This window comes from Hemitrygon akajei, chromosome 8 (assembly GCF_048418815.1).
Source record: "Hemitrygon akajei chromosome 8, sHemAka1.3, whole genome shotgun sequence".
In the NCBI taxonomy this organism is placed as follows: domain Eukaryota; kingdom Metazoa; phylum Chordata; class Chondrichthyes; order Myliobatiformes; family Dasyatidae; genus Hemitrygon; species Hemitrygon akajei.
The window spans coordinates 117514544-117542054 of record NC_133131.1 but is presented as its reverse complement, the minus strand read 5'-3'; the positions used below and the strand labels follow the sequence as shown (position 1 = coordinate 117542054).

The 27511-nt window shown below is 39.6% G+C and overlaps 1 protein-coding gene across 1 annotated transcript in view; it reads right to left on the bottom strand.

The window, feature by feature from the left end:
• Positions 1-27511, bottom strand: part of kcnh8 (potassium voltage-gated channel, subfamily H (eag-related), member 8) — a 452674-nt gene that overhangs the window by 115808 nt on the left and 309355 nt on the right. The window contains exons 9-10 of the mRNA XM_073054437.1: positions 27187-27386; positions 12787-13036 (exon numbers count right to left, since the gene is read on the bottom strand). Coding sequence (XP_072910538.1) covers positions 12787-13036; positions 27187-27386 — 450 coding nt within the window. The remainder of the gene's footprint in view (positions 1-12786; positions 13037-27186; positions 27387-27511) is intronic.

The window sequence follows — 27511 nt, the reverse complement described above, 5'->3', positions numbered from 1 at the left end:
TCTTCTTTGTTTATCCTGCCTGTTATTTCCTCAAAGAATTCTATCAGAGTTGTCAGGCAAAATTTCCTCTTAAGGAAACCAAACACCTTGAAAACCCATCCTTAGTAATAGACTTTAATATCTTCCCAACCACTTAAGTGGAACTAACTGGCCTCTTAAAGGGTAGAGTGACATTTGCAATTTTCTAGTCCTCTGCAACTAATCCTGAATCTAGTGATTACTGAAAGATCATTACTAAAGACCACTAACTGCTAATGAACTACTAACCGTTTCAATCTCAAGTACCTCTTCAGAACCCTGGGGTGTCATCCACCTGGTCCAGCTGACCTATTTACCTTCAGATCTTCTAGCTTTCCAAGAAACTTCTCCTTAGTAAGAGTGACTACACTCAGTTCTGCCCCCTGACACTGTTTTCTGGCATACTGTTGGTGTCTTTCACTGTGAACACTTGACACAAAATACTTACGTATTTATTTCATCTGCTGTTTCCCTTATTACTACTTCTACTTTTCAGAGGTCCAATATCCTATCCTGCCTCTCTTTTACTCTTTATATCTGAAATAACTTTTGGTATTCTCTTTTGTAAATGTATTCTTGGCTAGTCTACCTTCATATTTCATTTTGTTCCTCATCACTTTTTTAGATGTTCTTTGTTGGTTTTTAAAAGCCTCCTATCCTCTAGCTTCCAACTAATTTTAGTGATAACTTTTGTTTTTATGCCATATTTGCCTACCATTGTCAGCCATGATTGCCTTATTCTCCTTTTAGAATATTTATTCATCTTTGGGATATAGCTTTCCTGTGCCTTCTGAATTGTTCACAGAAAATCCAGCCATGGCTGCTCTGACATCATCTCTGCTTGTGTCCACTCCGATCAACTTTGACCAGCTCCTCTCTCATGCCTCTGTAATTCTGTTTACTCCCCTGTAATACTGATACATCTGATTTCAGCTTTTCCCTCTCACTGCAGGGAGAAATCGATCATATTATGATTTCTCATTTGGGTTCCTTCACCTTAAGCTCCCTAATCAAACCTGGTTCATTGCACAACATCAATCCAGCATTGCCTTTCCCCAGTGGGTTTATCCACAAAATGCTCTGAAAAGGCTTCTCACAGACATTCTGCAAATTCCTGTTCTTGAGATCCAGCACCAGTTTGATGTTCCTCATTTACCTGCATACTGAAACTTCCCATGAGTATCGTAACATGGCGCTTTTTTACATGTCTTTTCTATCTCCTGTTGTAATGTGTACCGCACACCCTGGCTAATGTCTGGAGGCCCGTATATCACTCACATCAGGAATTTTTATTTTACTCCTGTAGTTTCTTAACTTCGCCCACAAGGATTTTACATCTTTTGATCCTATGTCCCTTCTTTCTAAGGATTTGATTTAATTTATTTTTACAAATAGAGCCACACCACCCCTCTGCCTTCCTGCCTGTCCTTCCGATACATGGTGTATCCCTTAATGTCTAGTTCCCAACTGTGATCTTCCTTCAGCCATGACTCAGTGACATTTACAATGCCGTATGTGACAATTTAACTGCGCTGCAAGATCATCTACCTTATTCCGTATACTGCACGCATTCAAGTATAACACCTTCACTCCGGTATTTATCACACTTTTTAATTATGCCCCCATGTTACCAGAAGTTTAATTTTTATCTGTTGCTAAACTTAATATTTTTTTCTGTATTCTGGAGAGTTTCATAACCTCTCCTGCACTCTCCTTCCTTTTTACTTTATCCTTACTTTTCTAACTGTTGAACCTAATCCATACTATTTAGTTTAAGCCTGATCCACAACCCTATTACACGATTTGCCAGGACTGTGGTTGCACCATGATTCAGCTTGAGCCTATCAGAACAGCTCCCTCCTTCCCCAATATTGGTGTCAATGTCCCAAAACCTCATATCTACTTCTCCCACACCAATCTTTGAACCATGCAATTAGCTCTCTGATCTTATTAACAATTTGCCAATTTGCATGTGGCTGTGCTAACAATCCAGAGATTATTACCTTTTTGGTTCTGCATTATAATTTAGTCCTAGCTGCTCAAATTCCCTCAGCAGAACTTCCTTCCTCATTCTTCCTACATCATTGGTGCACACATGCAGTATGACAATTAAATATTTCCCCTCCCACTTCAAGCATCACAAGAAGATAAAACTAGGGTGCTTAATCACCCTCCAGAAATGGAGTCAGCAGCAAGCTCAAGCTGGCGCTGGGCAAGGCCACCTTAGTCTTGAGCGGCCTAATAGAATGAGGAGCCAACCGATCCCTCAGGTGGGACCAGCAGGAGGTGGCTTGTGTAAGTGCTACTTCTCATCCCAAGTTTTTCTGAAATTGGATTGGGAATGTGCCTGAAGGGTCTGAAAACCTGGTAGTTGGAAGCAAGTGCATATACTTATAAGCAAAATGTATGGAAACATCTTACTATATTGACGATATTGACATATTGACGATAGTCAATACTCATTAAGTTGCAGGTAAAAGGAAAGGTGGCTGGAGAGAAAAATCATTTTCCAGGCTGTCTGATAAGATTTCATCAACCCGATAAACATAATTGCTATGACACCTTTAAATGTTAAACATGAAATTTCTGATAAATCAAGATTCACAAGAGAGACTGCAGATGCTGGACATATGGAGTAACACACACAATACAGCAGCGGAACTCAGCAGGTCAGGCTGCAACTATGGACGTTAATAGTCTTGGTCCAACATTTATTCTGTCTATTTCCCTCCATAAATGCTGCAAAGCTTGCTGAGTTCCTCCAGCATTTTGTACATGTTGATCATTCAAGGTTGTTTCTTTATATTTTGCAAATAAGAGTCAAATAATTTTGCAAATAATTTAGAAACATTGGAAGCTGAGGAAAGCTGACATAACACCAAACATGGGTTTTAAATTAATATAACATAGTCATAGCAAAGTAGAAAATACATTGGTCCTTGGCTGCCTTGATGATCAGCAAAATAAAATTTTGTTATTTTTGAATTATTTTAGAGGCCCTCCTAACATATGATGTTTAAATAACTTCATAGTAGTATAGTCACTTCTTATAATTTTGGAATAATTATATGAATCCTGCGAAATACCCTGGGGTCATTAGGTTAGTGTATGTAGACTTTTGAGGACTGATTTCTGGATAAGAATGTGGTCAGGTTATTTAGAAGGATGCCTGTTATCAATACTATTAAGAATTTAGAATATTTACTGTAGTGCTAAAAGTGGCAGTAAATTCATTGGAGAATATCCCTCGCCACTCTTTTGAATAGAGCTTGCACACATCTTAATGGGCTACATTTGTCCTTCAGTTTAGTAGAAAATTGCAAACACAGCTTTTTACATACTGCACTGCAGATTCTCTGAATACCTGCATGAATAAATTAAAAGAAAATCTGCTGGCAACATTCTTGGAATTTTTCAGTGGCATGCACAAAATAAGTGTAATTTGTTTATCAGGTCTAACACTATGTAGATTGCTGAAGCAGTTCCATTTGATATCCCCAAATATCTATAGTGTGAGCATAAGCAGCAATAACTTCCATTGACATAGCAACTTGCAAAATGCCCCAAGGGGTTCATCATAGCAGCATCAAACAAAAATTGATATTGACACGGGAAGATTTCAGGACAGATGGCCAATAGCTTAGTTAATAAGGCAGGTATTATTCAGGATCTTAAATTGAAGTGCAGATAGTTTTTTTAAAATCAGGGGCTTTCCATACCTTATAGTATAGATATCACATGATCAGTGAGCTGAATAAGGGTGTACAGATATTATGGTGGTCATAAACCTAATGACCTTTACTCATTTACAATCCATGGTAGATGTCAAGGAAAGTATTAGAAGGCAAAATCGAAATAAAAGGTATGATGCATTGGATAGAAATTAGGTTGAGAGATGGGCAGGGAAGGGTGATTAATGTAATAGGTTTTCAAAGTTTTAGAAAAGATAGCGGAGAAGGTGGGGGGGGAGTTGCTCTACTAATTAGAGACAATATCACAGCTGCATTCAGGAGAGGTATATTGGATGGGTCAGACACTGACTGTTTGGGGAGAACTCAGGAATAGGAGTGGTGCAATCACACTGATGAGATTGTACTACAGACCAATGGCCACCGGGACATTGAAGAACAGATATGGAATCAGATTAAGGAAATGTGTACTAATAGGGTTGTTGTCATGGGAGATTTTAACTTCTCTAATATAAACTGGGACCTTCTTAGTGAAAGGGGTTTAGATGGGGCAGAATATGTTAAGTGTATCCAGGAAGGTTTCTTAAATCAATGTGTAGACGGTCGAATGAGAGAAGGGACTGTACTGGACCTGGTGTTGTATAATGAACGTGGCCAGGTAACTGATCTTTCAGTGGGTGAAGAGTTAGGGAATAGTGTCCACAACTCCTTTACTTTCAGGATAGCTATAGGTAAGGACAAGCCTGGTCCCTGTGGGGGAGTTTTAAATTGGAGTAGAGTAAATTACGAGGACATTAGGTAGGAGCTAAAAAACATTGATTGGAACACCTTTTCTGTGGCAAGTCCACATCAGTCATGTGGAAGATGTTTAAAGATCAATTGCATAGAGTACAGGGAAGTTATGTTCCTGTTAGAAGGAAGAATGGGGATGGAAGGGTAAGTGAACCTTGGATGTTCAGAGAGGTGATGAATTTAGTCAAGAACAAAAAGGAAAAGTATGTAAAGCTTCAGAAGTTAGAATCAAACAAAGCACATGAGGAGTATAAAGCCAAAAAAAAGCCTACATCTCCTCCCTCACTACCATTCAGGGCCCCAAACCGTCCTTCCAGGTAAGGCAACACTTCACCTGTGAGTCTGTTGGGGTCATATACTGTGTCCTGTGCTCCCAGTGTGGCCTCCTGTGTATCAGTGAGACCTGACATAGATTGGGAGACTGTTTCACCAAGCACCTATGCTCAATCCACCAGAAGAAGCAGGATCTCCCAGTGGCCACCTATTTTAATTCCACTACCCATTCTCAATCCAAGATGTCAATCCATAGCCTCCTCTACTGTTGTGATCAGGCCACACTTAGGCTGGAGAAACAACACCTTGCATTCCGCCTGGATAGCCTCCAACCTAATGGCATGAACATCGATTTCTTGAACTTCCAGTAATGCACCCCCTTTCACCATCCCCCATCCCCTTTTCCCTCTCTCACCTTATCTCCTTACCTGCCCATCACCTCCCTCTGGTGCTCCACCCTCCTCTTCTTTCTTCCAGGCCCTTCTGTTCTCTCTTATTGGACTCCCTCTTCTCCAGCCCTGTACCTCTTTCATCAATCAACTTCCCAGCTCTTTACTTCATCCCTCCCCCACCTTGTGTTTCTCTCTCCCCTCCCTCACCTTTTATATCTACTCCTCATCTTTTCTTCTCTAGTCCTGCTGAAGAGTCTTGGCCTGAAGTCTCAACTGTACGTTTCTCCATAGATGCTGCCTGGCCTGCTAAGATCCTCCAGTGTTTTGTGTGTGAAAAGCCCTTAGCAAGTAGGATTAATGTAGATCCCAAGGCATTCCATACATAAATCAAGAGCAAGAGGTTAACTAGGATAAAGGGGGAACACTTGCTTAGATGTGGAGAATGCGAGAGAGGTACTTAGTGAGTACTTCGCTTCAATATTTACCAGGAAAAATGATATGGAGAATCAGGAAATAGCAGTCACACAAAGTACAATGCAGATGCTCTGGTCAAAGCAACACGTACAACACACTGGAGGAACTCAGCAGGCCGGACAGCATCCGTGGAAACGAGCAGTCAACGTTTCAGGCCGAGACCCTTTGTCAGGACTGAACAGGGAGGGGGCAGGGGCCCTATAAAGAAGGTGGGGGGAGGGTGGGAAGGATAAGGCTGGTAGGTGCCAGGTGAAAAGCCAATCAGAGGAAAGATCAAGGGGTGGGGGAGGGGAAGCAGGGAGGGGATAGGCAGGAGAGGTGAAGAAGGAATGTAAGGGGAAAGCACTATGGGTAGCAGAAAAAGGCAGAATCATGAGAGAGGTGATAGGCAGCTGGAGGAGGAGGCAGAGTGAAACTAGGATGGGGGAAGGGAGAGGGAGAGAATTACCTTCTTCTACTACCCATAGTGCTTTCTCCTTACATTCCTTCTTCACCTTTCCTGCCTAGCCCCTCCCTGCTTCCCCTCCCCCACCCCTTGATCTTTCCTCTTATTGGTTTTTCACCTGGCACCTTCCACCCTCCCCCCACCTTCTTTATAGGGCCCCTGCCCCCACCTTCTTCAGTCCTGATGAAGGGTCTCGGCCCGAAACGTTGACTGCTCGTTTCCACGGGTGCTGCCCGATCTGCTGAGTTCATCCAGCATGTTGTAGGTGTTGCAGGAGCTGGCAATACTGAGTGTGTAAATATGTTAGGGAATTTAGAGATCAAGGAGGAGCAAGTGTTGGGCCTCCTAATGAGTATTAAGATGGATAAGTCCCTAGGACCTGATGGGATTTACCCCAGGTTATTGAAGGAGGTGAGAGATGAGATTTGTGGGCCCTTGTCTAGTATCTTCGTGTCCTCGCTAGGCACAGTCGAGGTTCCAGAGGACTGCCAAGTGGCTAATGTTGTACCTCTATTTAAGGAGGGAACGAGGGAAAATTGTGCGAACTATGGAGCGGTGAATCTCATGTCATTTGTCGGGAAATTGCTGGAGGAAGTTCTCAGGATCAAGATATATGATCATTTGGAAAACCTATGGCCTAATTAGGGAGAGCCAACATGGCAGGTCAGGCCTTACCAACTTGATTGAGTTTTTTGACAAGGTGATGAGGGAGACTAATGAGGGTAGGGCAGTGGATGTAATTTACGTGCATTTTAGTGAGGCGTTTGACAAAGTCCCTCATGGGGGGCTCATCCAGAAGATTAAGATGCATGGGATCCAAGGTGAATTGGCTTTTTGGATTCAGTATTGGCTTGCACATGGAGGAGGGTAGTGGTTGAAGGATTTATTCATACTGGAGATCTATAATTAGTGGTGTTTGTAGGGATCTGTGTGTTTGTGATGTACATAAATGACCTGGATGAAAATGTAGATGGGTGGGTTAGTAAGTTTGTGGTTAATACCAAGACTGGTAGAGTTTTGGATAGTGTAGAAGCCTGGCATGATATAGATTAGTTGCAGATGAGGGCAGAGAAATGGCAGATGGAGTTTAATCCAGATAGATGTGAGGTGTTGTACTTTGGTAGGGCAAATGCAAGAAAAGAGTACACTGTTAAGGGCAAGACCCTTCATAGTGTTACTGAGCAAAGAGATCTTGGGATCCAAGTCCATAGCTCCTTGAAAGTGGCTACACAAGTCGATAAGGTGATTAAAGTGATTAAGCTTGCTTTTATTAGTCAAGGCATTGAGCTCAAAAGTAAAGAGGCTATGTTGCAACTTATTAAAACTCTGGCTAGACCACATCTGGAGGAGTGCATTCAATTCTGGTCGCCCTAACATAGGAAGAATGTTGAAGTTTAGGAGAGGGTCTATAAGAGGTTTACAAGAATGCTGTCTATTTTAGAGGGCATGTACTATCATGAGAGGCTGGATAAACGGGTTCTTTTCTCTGGAGGCTGAGGGGAGATCTGATAGAAGTTTACAAGATTATGTGAGTCATAGATAGAGTGGGCAGAGAGGATCTGTTTCCCAGGATTGAAATGTCTAATACCAGAGGGCATGCATTGAAGGTAAGAAGGAATAGGTTCAAGGGGACTGTGAGGAGTAAGTTTTTTACTCAGAGAATTGTGGATACCTGGTATAGTGGTAGAAGCAAACATAGCGGAGACTTTCATGGGAGGTGTAGATCGGCAAATGAATGTAAGAAAGATAGAGGGATATGGACATTGTGTAGATAGGTGTGACTAGCGTTTGGGCGTTTTTGATTTGCTTTTCAGCTGTGGGCCGAATGGTCTGTTCCTGTGCTGTAATGTTCAACGTTCTATTGTTTAATTATTTTGAGAAGCTTTATGCTTTTCACTCTGGCCTTGGCATGAGATACAATATTTTGGCCATTGTCTGCTAGTTCTTTTCTTTGTTATACAGAAATTACTATTTGATACTATTACCGTTTTAAGGAGGCTGTTTGATTTGACAAGGGTATGTAGTTGGAATATACTGGAGGAAAATATAGGAGTATTTATAAGTGACATGAGTTTGTATAATGACTGACTATTTCATTGACATCAGTCAATGAAAGCAAGCATGCAGGTACAGCAGGCAGTGAAGAAAGCTAATGGCATGCTGGCCTTTATAACAAGAGGAATTGAGTATAGGAGTAAAGAGATTCTTCTGCAGCTGTACAGGGCCCTGGTCAGACCCCACCTGGAGTATTGTGAGCAGTTTTGGTCTCCAAATTTGAGGAAGGACATTCTTGCTATTGAGGAAGTGCAGCATAGGTTCACAAGGTTAATTCCCGGAATGGCGGGACTGTCATATGTTGAAAGATTGGAGTGACTGGGCTTGCATACACTGGAATTTAGAAGGATGAGAGGGGATCTGATTGAAACATACAAGATTATTAAGGGATTGGACACGCTGGAGGCAGGAAGCATGTTCCCGCTGATGGGTGAGTCCAGAACTAGAGGCCACAGTTTAAGAATAAGGGGTAGGCCATTTGGAACAGAGATGCGGAAAAACTTTTTCACCCAGAGAGTGGTGGATATGTGGAATGCTCTGCCCCAGAAGGCAGTGGAGGCCAAATCTCTGGATGCATTCAAGAGAGAGTTAGATAGAGCTCTTATAGATAGCGGGGTCAAGGGATATGGGGAGAGGGCAGGAACGGGGTACTGATTGTGTATGATCAGCCATGATCACAGTGAATGGCGGTGCTGGCTAGAAGGGCTGAATGGCCTACTCCTGCACCTACTGTCTATTGTCTATTTATGCAACTCACTGAAAGAACAGGTGATCTCATTGAAACAGACAAAATCCTTAAGCAGCAGAATAGGGAAGATGCAGAGAAGATGTTTCTCTTGACTTGCATTCCTAGAAGCAGTGATCATAGACTCAAACAAATGTTTAGCCATTGAGGACAGAAATGAGAATGCAAGAGAATAAGAGCAGGGAAAGGATACCCGGCTCCCTCCAGACCATGGTCTGCGCTTGGTCTGATCTTCTCCTCTTTGCCATTTCCCTGTAGCCCTCAATTTCCTGATTTTTTTAAAAGTCCCCAGTGATTCAGCTTCCACAATAATCTGGGTAGAGAATTGCAGACATTCATTATCCTCTGCTGGAAGTCGTTCCAATCATCTCCAGCATTAAATGACCCTCACCCCATGCTAATCTAATAATCATATTCCCTTATTCAAGATTCTTCCATTTGCAGCAACACATTAGTATCTACCTTGTTGTACTCCCTCAGCATCTTGTATATCTCAAAAGCATCAACCCTGATTCTTCTAAACTCCAAAGAACATGGATAAAATATTTTGAAGTCATTCATGATAGTACAACCTTCTCAAGCAAGGAACTAGCAAAGTGAATCGATTTCATCTCAAATAAATAGGGCGAAATTGTACAGTACTGCAAGTGCAGCTTCAGTAGTACAATTGCAATAATATTTCCTTATTTCTAAGCTCAAACCCTCTTGCAATGGAGGCCAATATGCCATTTGCCTTCTTAATCTCTTGCTGGACTTGCTTCCTAACCTCTTATGGTTTGTGCATAAGAACACATTCCCTGTACTCCACTCATCTGTAATCTTTCTCTGTTTAGACAATACTCTGCTTTTAGATTGCTTGCATTAAAGTGCATGACTTTTCCACATTCAACTCCATTTGCCAAGCATCCATGCACACTCTCAACAATTTAAATCCAATTACAGAATCATCATCATCATTGGAACATGGCCTCTCACCATTTTCATGTCACCAGCAAGCACGAACACCTTAATAATATGCACTGAGTGATTTTGGTCCATCATTTCTGTCTTTCTCTTCCACGTATCATATGCATTGTTTATGCATTATTTTTGGCTCATCAAAAATCCTTCAAATAAGTGAGCTCAGACAGTCAGATTAGAAGTTACTTAATCAATACATGAATTACATCCAGAAAAATCCCACTGTCTTGTTCTCCCAGCTCTCATTACATAATACTGGTTACAAATCAGAGAGAGGCTACAGCACAACATTTATCCTTTCATTTTCACTTGTGATCTTTTTAAGCAAAGCTACCTCCCATTTCATGTAGTATTTGGTTGTTCAAAACATACTTGAAGTACATAATCTGATGTAGACCTTTATTTCGTATCTACCCTGAAACCCTATCTTGTCAATCTTAACTTTTATAAACAAAATAATCCAAATCAGAATCAGGTTTATTATCTCTGTTTTATATGACATGAAATTTGTTGGTAACCTTACAAAGAGACCGTACAATTGCAAGGGTAAGGATTCGATGAAACAGTGATTAGTAGAAGGACAAATAAAAGTAAATCTGTTTCGGCTATGTATTTTGTACCTATCATAATTTTAGCTGCAAGTTTATAATGGGATATGGAGAAGGGAGAAGAGCACAAAAATAAAGAAAAAGAAGAAAATCTCTTTTGCCACACCTACAGAAAAGATTGTAGGCTTATGAAAGTCAATTTTATAAGATCTCCTTTAATTCATTGATTGCAGGCTCTCTGAAGACATGCCTCCTTTTATTAGTCTCAGTTGCAGGCAGAATAAATACATCAGCACCTGAAGCATTAGATCTTTGCCCTGCCAGGCACGTGCATTAATAGATAGATAGATAGATAGATAGATAGATAGATAGATACTTTATTCATCCCCATGGGGAAATTCAACTTTTTTCCAATGTCCCATACACTTGTTGTAGCAAAACTAATTACATACAATACTTAACTCAGTAAAAAATATGATATGCATCAAAATCACTATCTCAAAAAGCATTAACAATAGCTTTTAAAAAGTTCTTAAGTCCTGGCGGTAGAATTGTAAAGCCGAATGGCATTGGGGAGTATTGACCTCTTCATCCTGTCTGAGGAGCATTGCATCGATAGTAACCTGTCGCTGAAACTGCTTCTCTGTCTCTGGATGGTGCTATGTAGAGGATGTTCAGAGTTAACCATAATTGACCGTAGCCTACTCAGCGCCCTTCGCTCAGCTACCGATGTTAAACTCTCCAGTACTTTGCCCACGACAGAGCCCGCCTTCCTTACCAGCTTATTAAGACGTGAGGCGTCCCTCTTCTTAATGCTTCCTCCCCAACACGCCACCACAAAGAAGAGGGCGCTCTCCACAACTGACCTATAGAACATCTTCAGCATCTCACTACAGACATTGAATGACACCAACCTTCTAAGGAAGTACAGTCGACTCTGTGCCTTCCTGCACAAGGCATCTGTGTTGCCTTGATAAACCACCATTACAATGATTTCTGAAGAACACTGATCCATAAAGACAATGCTCTCAATGAAAAGTAAATGATAAAGGTCTCTACAAAGATCCAGGGAGCTCTGCGATAAGAGTTCCCCCTTTATCAAAGCCTTCTGTTGTTAGGTTTCAGCTCAGGAGATCACTGGCGTCCAGTTGCTGTGAAGTCATTAAGTTGTCTGAGCAGCTTATCAAATTATATAACTCTCACAGACGGCATGCCAGGAAGTAATTTTTAATTAACTTTGTATGCATTGTACAGAGCTATAAATAAAGAATGGAACATACATGCGGTATTTTTTGTAAAAGCTTAAGTATCATAATACATTAAAAAATCTCATATTCTGAAATAGTTAGCTGAGAAACTAATTTATAAAATTAGTTTTTAGGGCTTCATTGCTAAGCAGTAATTTAGACTTGACATGTCATTAAAACCTAGTTAGATCTCATATCATTAAACTTTGTACAATCTGTAATGTGCTTTATGGAAAAACATACTGTTGAATTATTCAGATTTATATCAGCTCCAGTTATTTGCCTTGACTACAGTGGTGCAGGTTGTGTGCAGAGTATCCTGTAACCCAGGCTGAATCTTTCAGAGCAACTTTAGTACTGTCATTAAACCACACAAGTGATAAACCCTCACAAGTTGAATTAGTTTCAGGACTAGCAAGAAGAATGAATAGCTGATCACCTTGCATTCTTTCCCAGTTAAGCAGGTTCAAGCTTAATTGTTATTTTGATGGCACAAACAATAGACTTGCTGATTCAACCCTTAGAATGAATACATATGACACCAAAAACATCAATTAAATTGCTGAAGTAGAATTACCAGAACAAAGTCAACAGTACTTGGTAATATCCATCTTATATTGACTAAATGGCTTTGGTCTCATGACAGTGAGTCAGGCATTCTCTCTGAACTGAGCAAACTAAACATGTAATAAAAACAATTGCACATGTTTTTCTAAGAAATATCAAAGGAGCAATCACAATGCATGACTAACATCATTGAAGTAAGAAAGCCAATGTTACTTGGTCTTCCACAACATTTTATATTATAATACAGATTTTTTTTGTATCAAACAATAGTTTTCATTTTACTTGGAACCTTTTCACAGCAAAGAAGGTCTAAATAGCAAGGCTAGCCAAGAGATTTTGGGATGATGAGATTGAGGGATATTTAAGAGGTGAAAGTTGAAAGAATCCAGTTAACTGAATACAAATATTTTAACATTTGATTGATTCTGAGAAACTTAACCAGCATTATAGCTGTGGACAGGGTGGGGAGTAGTGTGGGGCAACAGAGAGGGTGTTATGTAAATTGTCCTCATTGCCAGTGAAATAAATTGTTAAGCTTTGAAGATGTATTACATTACCAATTAAAGGATTATAGAACCTACCCAGTATTGCCAGCACCATGGCACCTTTAAGCACTTCCATGGAGCCTGAGCAGACGAAATAGATTGCCTGCAGTGCATCTCCCTGCCGAAGGAGATACTCGCCTGGAGCACAGAAAGAGGTTTTGATATGCAGGGAGAGAGACCTGAGACAGCCACGGCTGGCGGAGGCAAACAGAGATAGCTGCAGAATTTCCTTGTTCAAATGCATAGTGATGTCTGACCTCAGCTCATCTGGAAAGTCCTTCAAAAGCTATGGAAATGACAAGATTGAGACATGTTGGAATAATTAATGATGTTGATAGCTGGTAAAGGCCAGGGAGGAGGTTCTGAATATGCCCAACCAAAAAAAATCACCTCCCATTTACAATATTTCAAATAACAAAATCTGTAATTTATTGGCACTTTCAGATTCATTTAATTACTGGTTGTATGAAGAAACAGGAATGATTTTCAAAATATGTTAATGTTAAAATGATCATTTATGAATATAAAAGATAATTACTTAGAAGATAAATAAATTGAGATGTTTTTCAGAATCTCCTCACAGAGAACCTATTTTCTTTCTATAAAACAATTAGGAATAAAAGTTCTAACAGCAGAACATTTGCAAATATTGACTACTTCTTAAATAATGACATAGTCATTCATGGAACACACACTGTGAATGTTTTCATATCAATAAAGGTTACCCTCAAGTCGATTACATTTAATCACATGCTAACTAACATGCAGATGAACTAGATTACCTCAATGGATGAAAAGCACACCATTAGCTCAGTACTAACAGCACCATATATATAGTATTCCTTTACATTCTCTATACCAAACACTAAAATTGCAAAAATATTCTGTGACATAAATATTGAATTACATGAAAAACATTTCTTCATCTGTTATCCTTAAATTTCCCTCTTGAAATTCTCTTTTATCTTTCCACTTTATTGCAGGCATTTGATTCTGAGGAATATTCTTCTGGTTAGTGCAAGCACTTCTATATTTTGCCTCTGTCTGACTGTAAATACATACTCTTGGCATTATTATTTCCACCCAATGACATCAGCAATGGGAAATTATTTATTGTGTGTAAAACAGAGAAAATAAAATAAAAAGCAGCATTTATGAAGAATGGGGTTCCAGGATGGCAGAGACAATTGGATACAAAATTAGCTTCGTGGTAGGAGGCAGAGGGTGGTGTTAGTCAGTTGTTCTTTTTCTTTCAGATTGGAGGCTTGTGACCTGTGGTGTGCTGCAGTGAGGAGTGCACAGTCCTTTATTATTTGTCATACATATTAATAGTCTGGAAGGGAATGCATGTGGCATGATTGGTCATGATTGGCTTGATGACACCAAGTGTGGTGCTATAGAGGACAGTGAAGAAGAGTTCTAAAGTTATAACAGGATCTAGAAAAATGGAAAGGGAATGGCTAATGGAATTTAACTTAGGCCAGTACGAAATAATGCATTTTGGATCGTTAAAGCAGGCCAGGAAATGTACCGCGAATTGCAGGGTCTTGGGGAGCATTCTTGAATGGCAAGATCTTGGGGTTAAATGTACGTTTCCCTGAAAGTATTTGAACAGGTAGACAGAGTAGTGAAAAAGATATATGGCATGCTTGCCTTCATCAGTCGAAACACTGAGAATAGGATGTTGGGGTCTAATGTTGCAGTTGTATAGATCATTGGTTAGGCTACACTAGGAGAACAATGTGCAGTTTTAGTTGCCACGCGATAGAAAGGATGTAGTTTAGCTAAAGAGGGTGCAAAAAAGATTCACAAGGATGTTGCCAGGAATCTAGGGCTCGAGTTACAAGGAGTGATTGGATAAGCTCTTTTCTTGCTGTTTTCCCTGGAGTGAAGGAAGCTTATAGATGATCCCTTCATAACTAGGGCAGATATTTACAGTCTTTTCCCAGGATAGGGAAGTCTAAAACTAGGGGGCATAGGTTAAGGTGAGAGGGAAAGGATTTAAAGGGGACACGAGTGGCAAATTTGTCCATGCAGAGTGGTGGGTATATGGAATGAACCATCAGAAGAAGCAGAAGAGACAGGTACAATTACAATGATTAAAAGACATTTGGATGGGTAGATTATTAGGAAGGTTTAGAGGAAGAGCAGCCAAATGCAAGCAAATGGGGTTAGTGTAACATCTTGGTCAGCATGGATGAGTGGGCTGAAGGACTGTTTCCATGCTATCTACTTCTATGAATCTTTTCTCATCTCATACAGGACACCCTGGCATGTACAGGACAACTGAACTACTTTGAATGTTATAGTTGTTATCTGGTCATAATAACTTCTGAGTGACATTGGATCACTTCATCCAAGGCTACTGTAAGGATTTTTAAACACTGTGGTTGTTAAGTTTATTTAGGTTATTCCACCACATTTTGGCCTAAAAGAAGCTTGGGATGTCACCGAAAATACCATTGAAGCCTGCAACATATATATTTTCAGACAATGCATATTGCTGTACAACTATATTGGATTTACATCTGTCAAAGCTCCTAAAACGATTAATAAGAATAATTGGTATAATGATTGAAAGCTATAATGTACAGAGGAGAGTATCGCTATCTTTCGAGATCCACAATGACAAAACCGATGTGGTTTGTTGTGTCATGTAGATCTGAGTAATACTTGAATGTACCACAGTTTTTAAATATATATTTGATTTTTATATATTCATCCAACTTTGTATCATTCATGAGGGATGTTTATTTTGCTGCAGCTGGAATAAGAATTTTTTCGTTTTGGATGTAGGCTCTGCCATGCTTTGATGGAAAGGGTGAGTAACTCCAGACTACTGAAATGGACCAGATGATTTCAAGTGAAAAGAAAAAGGTCAACTTCTTGGAAAAAAAGATCAAAGATTTAGTGAAAGGAAGATATTTTTCTTAAGTAAATTAGAACTTTTAACTTACCTTAACCCACAGTCAATAACTCGGCAACATGTATTTGAGGTGATAAGTGAGGGGATTACGCAGGATTTGGGGAAAAATAAATTCCTCAAGAGCATGGGGTCTAGATCATTGTCTGAAATTGCAGTGGAGGCAGAAACATTCATCATATCTAAAAATTACCTGAGTAACCATGATGTGATTTATGCCGTGAACTAGAGTTAGTCTGCATCACTTCTTTGGCCAATATAAGCTGAGGAGAATGAATAGCCTTTTTCTAATGTAAATTATTTCAAGTCAATGAAACATATTTTCAGGAGATTGTAAACTTATTACCTGTGTGCATTAATAGTTGTAAGCATTTTATGTCTTAAATACCACGATGACATCAACAGCATTTGTGTTCGATAGATTTATTGTGATAAATTAAAAAAATCTCTTTCTCTTGTTTAATTTGCTTTTTATCCTTTACAGCACTCCATTGAAGTAATTGGAATGAAGATTCATTCATTTGCTAGTTTAATCTGTGCAGGTTATTGTGTATTTAATATGTCAGTAATACTTGAGTAATATCGTAAATATATTGTTTGGTTAAGCACTGTTGTTCATTTAAGTAATTCATTGTGAGCTATATGTAAAAAATAAGTGAATTGCATACATCATGACGCTACCATGTTATATGCGTGCGCTTCACTAAAAGTAAAAGCGAAGCTGAGACCCGTTCTCGTTTTCTTGCCATTAGTTTTATATTTTGGAGTTATAAAACATAACAGTGGCAATGAGGTATTTTTAAAACAAAGCTGAGATGAGTATCTACCTGTTGAAGTGCAGATGAGTTAAATAAAAAAGTCAGGTAAAAAACACACAGTACATTTTTCGTTCTTCAGAGCAACACCTTTTCTTTGCAAAAGGAAAGACAATTGAGGTTTTAAAAAGGAGGAAAACAGAAGAATTCACGGGTTCATAAACAGAGAGCACTGGGCGATAATAATAATTTTTAAAAACAACAGAAATGGTTGGTTACATCAGAAAGATTGATGCAATTGATTACACAAAAGATAACCGGAATATGTATACTGAATGGAATAAGCATTTATTTAAAGCAAATGATATAGTCGATGAGAAGCGAGAGTCAATTTTGCTGAGTGCATTGGATTTAAAGACATACAGTTTGCTTAGAAATTTAACTGCTCCAACCTAACCAGCCAAAATGAGCTTTGCTGATATCATGAAAGCAATGCAGGAACATTTAGAAACAAAGATATTGTTGATTGCAGAACACTTCAGGTTTCATTAGTGGCAGCAAAAGCAAGGGGAGTCCATTTCCATGTCCGTAGCTGAATTGAAGAAATTTTCTGAGCATTGTCAGTTTAGTGATGAGCTTAATGATGCACTGAGAGAATCGTTTAGTTTGTGGAATCTTACAAGAAAACATTCAAAAACAGCACCTAACTGAAGCACAACTTATATTTAAAAGAGCCGGTGAAATTGCTGTTTCAATGAAAACAACAGACTGAGATGCAATTAAGTTGCAGTCAGGAATGAAAGTGAGCATGAACAAAATTGCATTGTCTAAACAGAAACCAACCTGGCCAAACAAATTGTGTTACTGTCGTGGCAGGAGCTCACATACACCAGACAAGTGAAGATTAAAAGGTGAAATTTACAGAAAATGCAACAAAGTAGGACACATACAAAGAACATGTTGGGCTGCACAGGGAGGAAAGAAAAACTAAAAAATCAAGTTGTAGTTTCAGAAAGAGCACTAATCTGTATGCTGTTGATGAAAAATCTGATAATGATGAGAGTGACACAGGATTGTGTAGCCTTAAGATTTACAATGTGAAAACTAACAATAAACAAGCAATATGGCTTACACCAGAAGTGAATGACAAGTTAATTAAGATGATATTGGACACTGGTTCAACTGTTTCAGTCATTCCACAAAATAAGTTTGAACGGCATTTCAAAGAGACTGAACTGAAGCTGGCAGATATCCAACTAAGAAATTATACTGGAGGAAAGATAACTCCTGTGGGAATGATATTGATGACAATGAAATACTATAACGAACAAGCCACATTCGGCTTGTATGTTGTAAAAACAGGAGGGCCAGCGTTGTGGGGATGTGATTGGCTGAGACAACTACAACTTGATTGGAGATCCATCCACAAATTGCATGCCACATCCCTTGCAATAGAGTCAACTGAAAGCGAATTAAGTAAAATACTGGATGATGCCACAACTGTCACTATGAACCATTGCCAAACAGAGGGCATAAAGGTATTGGTGCCAACCTCTGAGCCGCTGACTGGAAAGCATATTGGACCAAGGAAGAACCACGCTGCTCAGAGAAAGCACGGAATTGATGAAAGAAGTGGTCCGACTACAAGTTTTTGTAGGTAACATATCTGAGAAAGCATCTGATATGTTAATCAGACAGTTACTTGTGAAATATGTCGTGGTTTTAAACTGGAAGAGAACTCAAGGAGCTTCAGGAAAGATGCAAACTTTCAGCTTTTGTGAATATAAAGAAGCAGAATCTACTCTGCATGCTTTAAAGTTATTGCATGAACTTCAAGTGGGAGACAAAGACTGCTTTTAAAAGTAGATGCAATGGCCAATACCCAATTGAATAAAGGGAAAGCCAAAGAGAAAAGAGTCAGTGGAGATACAAATAGTGGATTCATCAGATGAGGAAACCAAGAAGAGAGATCAAATCATAAAGGGAGCAATTGAAGGAGTAATAAGAGAATACTCCAGTAACTAAATGCAACATCTCAAAATTGATGCACAAACTAGAAAAAAAAGAAAGGAGTCCAGAGCTGTCAAAACCACTCCTTGCAGTCTCAGAGTCAACTCTTATAACCACCATGAAAGAAGTCCAAGACCTGAAATTGCTTCATAGCCACAAGTCCCTTCTGCCAAGCAGAATAATTCACCCTTGTCAGGAAAGTCATTATCCCACAAGAGTAAGAAATCCTCTACAGCAATTAAATCTCTAGCCCTGGATAGCACAGTTTAAAATTTACTATGTTGTGGATGTCTATATGGTAGTTCCATAGTACAGTATACCTGGTTCCTCCTGTCCTTCATCTTACTATTCTTCCAGATCCATTTCATTGACCACAAACTTGAGTTTCCCTTATATTCTTCCTTAGACACTGGCTGCTGTGCAACATATGTTAGATTGTGTAGAATGCAGCATACATACTGCTTGGCACTATTTCAGGGTACTCCCAATACAGGCAATACAGTCTCATCTTGAGAGAACCAGTGGTGTTATCCACAGCCATCTTATAGTGCGCATGGGTGAAAATTGTATGTGCTGCAGTGGTTGGACAGGCCGCTGTTGTGAGAAGCCAAGTAGAGAGAAAAGTGTACTTTTACTCTTGTCCAAATCTATCTGACGGATTAGTGCCAGCCACTGAAACCTTCTGATAGTATAATCTTCTTTAGAATTAGGAAGCAGTATGTGCTTTCTAGAAAAACAACATTCACAAGACCTTAAGACTTACAGTACTGTGTAAAAGTATGCATATATACAATTTTATGCATTGCACTGTACTGTTGACGCAAAGAAAATATAATTTCATGACATGTGTGAGCGTTGACAAACCTGACTCTGATATGGGTCTTGTTGTGGACCAAGAGTGGGAAGAAGGCTGGGAGAGGGGAGGGAGCGGGAAGCACCAGAGAGGCATTTTATAATGATTAACAAACTGATTGTTTGGAATCAACTGACCTGGCCTGGTGTTTCTGGGCTGGGTGTGCCTGCCCCCGTGCCACCTCCCACCTATGGCACTTCCTCTCTGCCACCTGCACTACACCCTTCCTATGGTGCTCCGGCCTCGCCATTCCCAACATCCTGTGTTCCCGCCAGATTTACAAACTCACTGTCTGCTCCACATTGACTAATACAGTATGGTGTAAAGGTCTTAGGCTCCCTAGATATACATATGTGCCTAAGACTTTTGCACAGTACTGTAGGAGTAGAATTAGGCAATTCAGCCCATCAATCATGTCTGATTATTATCCCTCTCAACCCATTCTTCTGCCTTCTCTCCATAATCTTTTATGCTCTTACAGAAAAATAATCTATCACCCTCCAATTTATATTTACCCAGTGACCTGGCAAGTGACTCAAACCAAGCTGCACAGTGAGGAAGTGGACATCTTGCCTGGTAATGAAAAGGTTATTAATGAGAGCTCATATTGGCTCAGGAATGCAGTCAGTGAGTGCCTAGATTCACTGGAGGCCAACAACACAGGAAATTCCCAGTACCTTAGTGTAAATCTCACATGATCCCCACTGAAATCTCAATGGGTGAAATCTTCTCATCATGAATGCTGTACCTGGATGACCTCTCCAGTGCTGTGGTGAGCAGCAAGTTGGTAGATCACTATTGGTTACTTGGAAAGAATTTGTGGCAAAGGTTGAGAATCAATATTACTTTGACCTCCTTGGAGAGACCAATGTGAGGGTGTGGTCAAACATTATGACTGCCATCCGAGAGATCCAACTAGGATGACACTTCTTTTGAAGTATGCACTTCAGTGATGGGCATGTTTCTGCCTTCTATTAGAAGGTCTCTGACTCCAAGTGGATGAAAGAAAGAAAACCCATTAGTAATAGTAGTGCCCTCTACAACTTTGGAAGATGTCTATTCTCAGGCCAGGTCAGGTGTTCCAGTGTCAGTAGGCTGTCCTTTTAAATAACGAGAAAAGAACCAAATTTCATGATATCCTTTTGAGGCTGAATCACAATTAGAACATCAATTTATGGCTTGAAAATGGATATTACAAGAAGAATTACTTTTTGATGTATACCTGAAGCCAAGAAAAGGTCAAAGGTGCTCATGTAAGACTACATACATACATCTATTGTGAAATATTTCACCTAGAAAATGTTCTCTGTTGCAATCAACTCCAGGAAAATTTAATGTGTTACAAATGTGACCTAATTTCTTGGCTTTTGCTGAAAGAACTTCAGTGTCGGAGATAAAGAGACTGAGAGAGGATGAGAAGAAGACAGTTCGGAAGGTGATGAGTAATTGGTTTCATGTCCATATCACTCAAGCTGAATGTCTGCCTTCCATATTGATTTTTGATTTTGTAGAGGAACTTTATTTCAAGGGACTGCCCTTGAAAATGGTCATTGAACAGTTTAATGGTTCCAGAACCATAGAGACAGAAATATGAATTTCTTTTAAAAAATTGCTATAGTCCAGAACCTTTTCATTGCAGGACTGTTCTGCTAAATATCCTAGTAGAATCAGCTAGTGAACCATGCACTGATCCAAAAACAAGATGACAGATATTATTTTCAGGAGTAGAAAACTAAAATTCAGTTTGAAGCAGCAGCAGATCGAGAGCCAGTTGTATTTTTTCCAATAACATAACTTTTTGTCTTTCCCTGGGAAAGACAAACCTGTGTTACCCGCCATCATATCACACTGCAAGCATCTGCACTGCCCTGCACGAACTGGAAATGTCAAAGGATACTGTTTTCCAAATTGTGTTTAAGCACTGAATGAGGATCATGCATATCAACCAGCATTAATGGACACCAGAATTTCTGCATTATCTCTTCCCCATGTGACAAGAAAGTTGTATTGTTGGCTTCTCACAGATTTTTACTGATCTGTTATACATGCAGTATTCATTGATAATTGTGCCTGAATTCTTAACATATGTCCCAGGGTAACATTCTGCACCAGAGACACAAGTTTAAGTTTGCTTTCTAGTATAAACACTGGAAGATTTACACCAGGATGGTATCCCTTTCAATAGTACAACAGAACAATTCAAAAACATACTGGTCTGTCAAACATCAAGCAGATACTTGCTAGTGATCACATTGCCCATATTACATTTCCATCAAACAGATGGAAACAAGTAAGAAACAAGTTCCCCTGATCGTCTCCTTCCACCTAACAACACTCCTTAGTCAATGGATCATCTTAACAATTTCCACCAATGTTCACAAGATTCTACCTTGCCCTTTCAGCATTTTGAAAGGATCACTGCCTTTGTGACTCCTTGGTTTTCTCTGCTAGAACTTCATATCTTATTGTACTTTCTCATGCAGCCACAGGAGGTGCAATATGTGTCCTTTCGCCTCTTCCCTTCTCACCATCCAGAGATCCAAACAGTTTTTCCAGGTGAAGCAACAAAGCACTTACCCTTATATTCGACTGTACTACATTCAATATTGTCCATGCAGCCTAATCCAAGATGGAAAAACAAAATACAGGTGGAGTGATTGCTTTGTGGAACATCTGCTTTCTATCTGCAGAAGCAACTCTGAGTTCCCTCTTGCTTTCTATTTAAGTTTATTGTCTACTCACACTTTGGTCTTTCTACTGATGGCCTCCTATGCTGTTACAATAAGGCCAAACACATTGCTTGAGTAGTAACACCTCTTCTTTGTTGAGGTACACTGCAGCCTGCAGGATTCAAAAGCAAATTCTTCAACTATAAACAACTCACTCTTTGTTTATGTTTGTGTGAGAACTGGTCATTTTGATCCAGTTTTTATTTTATTTCTTTTTTATATATTTTGGCCTGCTGGGCATGACCCACAGCCTTTTCATTATCAGCATACTACATAGACGAGGAAGCTTAACCTGACTGTGACAGTTTCTTAACTGTTACACTACAATATCATCCTTTCAGAGACATTTCCTATGTTTCACTCACCTTTCCTCCATCTTCTCTGCAACCCAAAACCAACACTTTTTTTCTCTTCTCCACATTTCTAATGAGGGACCCATTGCTGCCCTCTCCAAAGATGCTGCCTGACCTGCTGAGTGTTTTCAGCATTTGCTTTCTTTCCCCCTTCGGTAATACAGTCGGCTCTCCTTATCCGCAAATTCAACCAACTGTGAATCGCGGAAACCTGGAAGTGCTCTTCCAGCACTTGTTGTTCGAGCATGTACAGACTTTTTTTCTTGACATACGGGAGGATGTGTGTGGGATATCATGGATCAGGATCGAACAAAATCAGAAGTTCTCTTATTAAGTAAGCCGGAACAGGTACATCCAGTATTATTAAGCGTCAGTTACTCAAACGTTTGTCTTAGTATATAGTACCGTAGATGTCGGATTATAAGCCGCTACTTTTTTCCCACATTTTGAACAGCTTTGAACACTGCGGCCTTTACTACGGTGCGGCTAATGCATGATTTTTTTTCATGCCGCCAAAAACATTTTGCCTCGTAACAGTAGACCAATAAAATTGATGAGTAGTTCACAGAGGTCCAATGAAATTGTACGATAAATCAAGCGCACTTTCACAATTAAATTATTGTAAATCAGTCATTTGTACTCACCCTCATCAACATGGAAAACACTCGAAGAAAAGCATTGTGCTGCCTTTATGGCAGTTATTTAGTTTATAATATTTTCGCTTAGTAATTCATTTGTTAGTATTTTCTAGTTAAAGTTAGAAGTACTACATCCCGGGATACTATGACATCACATCCGGTTTTGCCGCGTCTTGTGGGAAATACCGGTTTGCGATAAACGGAAGGTGGGGGCATTAGGCGAGCACGAAACGCTGCTTTTAAGTTAAAGGCGATCAATAACTTTTCCTGGTAGGCTGCAGTATATATTTTTTTACCAGTCGTTAGGAGATATTGGAATGTATATGCAACGTAATTTGTGTGTTACCGATACGTATGTATATTTAAAAGTAGCCGTGTTACAGGCACGGTTCGAAAAAAAGCATTTGCAATATGTATTTGTTTATGTTACCATATGGATTTAATTAAAAGTTAAAAAATCCTCACGTGTAATATCTTTCTGTGTAAATATCTCATATTACAACGTGGGACACCTGCGGCCTAAAATCCGGTGCGGCCTAAAATCCGGTGCGGCTTGTACAAGTACAAAATTGATTTTCTTTCTAAAATTAGAGCCAGCGGCTTTTAATCAGGTGCGCTCTGTAGTGCGAAATCTACGGTATATATTTTACCTTTCTAAGCATATAAAACACTTAAGAACGTATGCTTCAGTGCTGGGCTCGGGAACCGTTCCCAAGTGTGAGCCAGTGACAGACCGCTATTGAGCGCGCTCTCCATCCGTGGCGGGTTGATGTGGAGGATCAATAACTCAAAACCCCAAAACCCAATAATTAAACCAGTGCGTTTCTTAGTAATAATTGTAGTTTTCATCGGGGCAGGGCCTTTCTCACTTTATCCTTTAAAATAGTTCAAATCGTTGACCGACATAGCCTAACGCTTTTCCAATGACCGATGGCATTTCATCTCTTTCCGATCGCTTTGTTATTTCCACTGTATTTTCAATCGTGATTGTTATTATTTTTGTGAGTAGAGACACTTCACATTTAGAGCTCTGGCGCTGAGTCCTAATGTCCACCACACTGAGACAGGTTAAATAAGGTCTGGGGTTCCGCTGGGTCCTAAGGTCCACCGGATTGACACAGTTTGAATAAGGGACTTGAGCATCCGTGAATTTTGGTATCCGCGAGGGGTCCCGGAACCAATCCCTCGCGGATAAGGAGGGCCGACTGTACATATTCATTTGTGAAATAGTGCAGTTCATTAATATGTCATTCCTCTTAACCAGGGGTTCTCAACTTTTTTTGTGCCATGGAGCCTTACCACTAACCAAAGGGTCCATGGACCCCAGGTTGGAACCACTGCTTTTCACCCATTAACTTCAGAAGAAAAGTGGTGGGCATTACATGGATATGGAGAGGATGTTTCTTCTGGTGGGGGTACTAGAACGAGAGGGCACAGCCTCAAAATTGAGGTGCGACCTTTTAGAACAGAAGTAAGGAGGAATTTTTTTAGAATGCTCTGCCACAGACTGCAGTGGAGGTCAATCCATGAGTATATTTAAAGTGACAGTTGATAGATTCTTGATTGGTTGGGGCATCAAGGAATATGGTGAGAAGTCAGGTTTTTGGGGTTGAATGGGATCCGGGATGATGAAATAGTGGAGTGGACTCGATGGGCTGAATGGCTTAATTCTGCTCCTATGTCTTATGATCAGTGACGGGGACTTGCTCATTTTGACAGTCCCCAGTCAGTTGTCTTTCTCATGCCAGTACTGAGAAAATCACACATCCAGTGCTATTTGTATGAGGCACATTCTCATACAGAAGCACATGATTTAAGCAATATAAAAATGTTTCATTGAAATTTTTGGGGCATCAAAGCCACTTCCATTAAATAAGTTATTAGAGGTCAAAGAAAAGTAAGACCAAAAGCGACTTTTAGTGTGGCCTCTTGGAAATGTGATTGACTGTATTAGTGGTGCCATAAGTTATACAAAAGAACAGAAAGCATCGCAAGAACAACAGGAACAGATGTTAAATTAGAAAGAAAGCAAAAAAAAAAACAAAGGAAAAAGTAATAGAGAAAGCAACATTTAAATGGTGGCACTGAGAAACTATATTAGTGTTCAAAAAATTTTCTACAAATACATTTGGAATATTTCAGTTAAGAGTATGTTAATAACAGAAGGAAGTGTTTATTGTTTATTTTTCAGAGCGCAATTAATACGTATATGTAAGCATTCATGGAAAAGATAAGATGACCCAGCAAAGTGACTCAGTTACTCTGCAGGTAGGTTTTTAATAAGCTCTGTAGTATTCATCCATGGAGAACAAGAAGGTTTTAGCTTCAACATGCATTATAGACCAAGTTAGTTGGTCACCCGTGGGTGATCATTGATAGTACTACTACTGCCCTCTATATCAGAAGAATGAGGACACGGCTCTATTAATGGGAGTCTTTTCTGATTGGCTGCTGACTAGTGGTTTTCCACAGGGGCTGGTCTCGGCCTGCTACTTTTCATGTTTTACGTCATTACTTTGGATGACAGAATTCATGGCTTTCAGGCCACATTTGCGGATGATAAAAAGATAAGTGGAGAGGCAGGTGGTGTTGAGAAACCTGGGGTCTGTAGAAGGATAAATATAGAGATGAGGAAAATGGGCAAAGAATACAGTGTAGGGAAGTGTATGGTCCTTCACTTTGATAGGAGGAATAAGGAGTATAAAGTTTTCTAAATGGGGAGCAAATTCAGAAATCAGAGGGGCAAAGTGAGTTGGAACTCCTTGTGCAGAATTCTCTAAAGATTAACTTTCAGGCAGAGTTGATAGTAAGGAAGACAAGAGGTAATCCTAAACCTTTATAAGGCATTGGTCAGACCACATTTGGAGTGCTGTGAACAGTTTTAGGCCTCATTTCTAGGGAAGAATGTGCAGGTATCGGAGACAGATCATGAGGTTTACAAAGATGATCCTGGAACTGAAAGAGTTATTGTAAGAGGAGCATTTGGTGGCTCTGGGACTGTACTCTCTGGAGTTTAGAAGAATGGAGAGGGTATCTCACTGAAATCTACTGAAAAATGCGAGAGTCTAGGACCAGAGGACTTAGCTTCAGAATGGAAGGATGTCCCTTTAGACTAGAGATTAGGAGGAATTTCTTTAGGTGGTGAATCTGTGGAATTCACTGCAACAGATGGCTGTGAATGGCAAGTTTTTTTAAAATTTAAAGTGGAGTTTGATAAGTTCTTAATTAATAAGGGCATCAAAAATTATGGGGAGAAGGCTGGAGAATTGTGTTGAGAGGAAAAATAAATCAGCTATGATGGAAAGGTGGAACAGACTCAATGGGCCAAATGACCTAATTCATACGTCTTATGATCTTATGGTCTTATTAATGTAACCGATTAATATTCAGTGACTCATTACTGCCGGGACTGTGGAGCACATTTATTAAAGAAATAATTAAGATTGACTATGATATTCTTTGTGGTGGGTGACCATCTTGTTAACATACACTGCTGAACACATATCAAAGAGTAGTAAAAGAAGGATGCCCTTTGAAAAAGCATGCCTTGTCTGATATCTTCAGGCAAGGCCTTCTCTTTCAAAGGGCACCCTTCTGGTAGTGGATTGAATCATCCCTTCCCTGAGGCAAGTACTCCACTATACATCAGTATTTGAAAAAGTTGGGCAGCAAGGGTGAGAAAGGAAAGGGAGAAGATCCAAATTTAATTTAAATAATAATTTCTTCCAAGTACACCAGACAGATTGGGGTGTATTGGAGAGTGACTAAGAGCAATATAAACCATGGAGTCTGGTCTTTGAGAGGCATAAAGGAGTGCAGCACTGCTCCACGAATCTTTGTTGAATAGCCAGGGGATACTGTAACAACATAACTGGCAATAGACACCAGACTGCAGAAGTCCCCTGGTTATTCACTCTCTTAGTCTTTGCAGTTTCTTGTTTTCTTTACTCATGAAGCTGAATGAAGCAAATGGGAATGAACCATATTTGTTTTCTAACTCCTGTTGAAAATTCAACTAACTTGCAGTCAAAGGGAATTAAAAAAATAGCAAAATAGTGAAATAGCAAGTGTAAAGAGAAATATATTATTTTTGAATATATTCATAATTTTACTTCACTTGCAATAACATGCCAAAAGGTTTTCTCATCATAGCATATTTAAGATAAGGGAAGTACCTCATTAGCATCAATTCCATTATTGACAGACCATGTTGTCTGGAAATATTCCAGCATTCGCTGTTTCAGTTGCTTCGGTAGATGGTGAACCCGGATGAAATCCTTTAAGTCTTTAATTCTGTGGTGATACAGAGACCACCTAGAGTACATGCGCTGAATGATAGCAGTTACATTTCCAAAGACTAATGCATGCATCAATGCTAAGGAGAGAAGGAAAATAGAAGTGTAACTCAGTTGAACATTGTAATGAACAATGTTGGCCAAATCATTCAGTTTGTTAGAACATCAACAAAAACTTACATATTTTTGCGGGTCTTTAGTTATA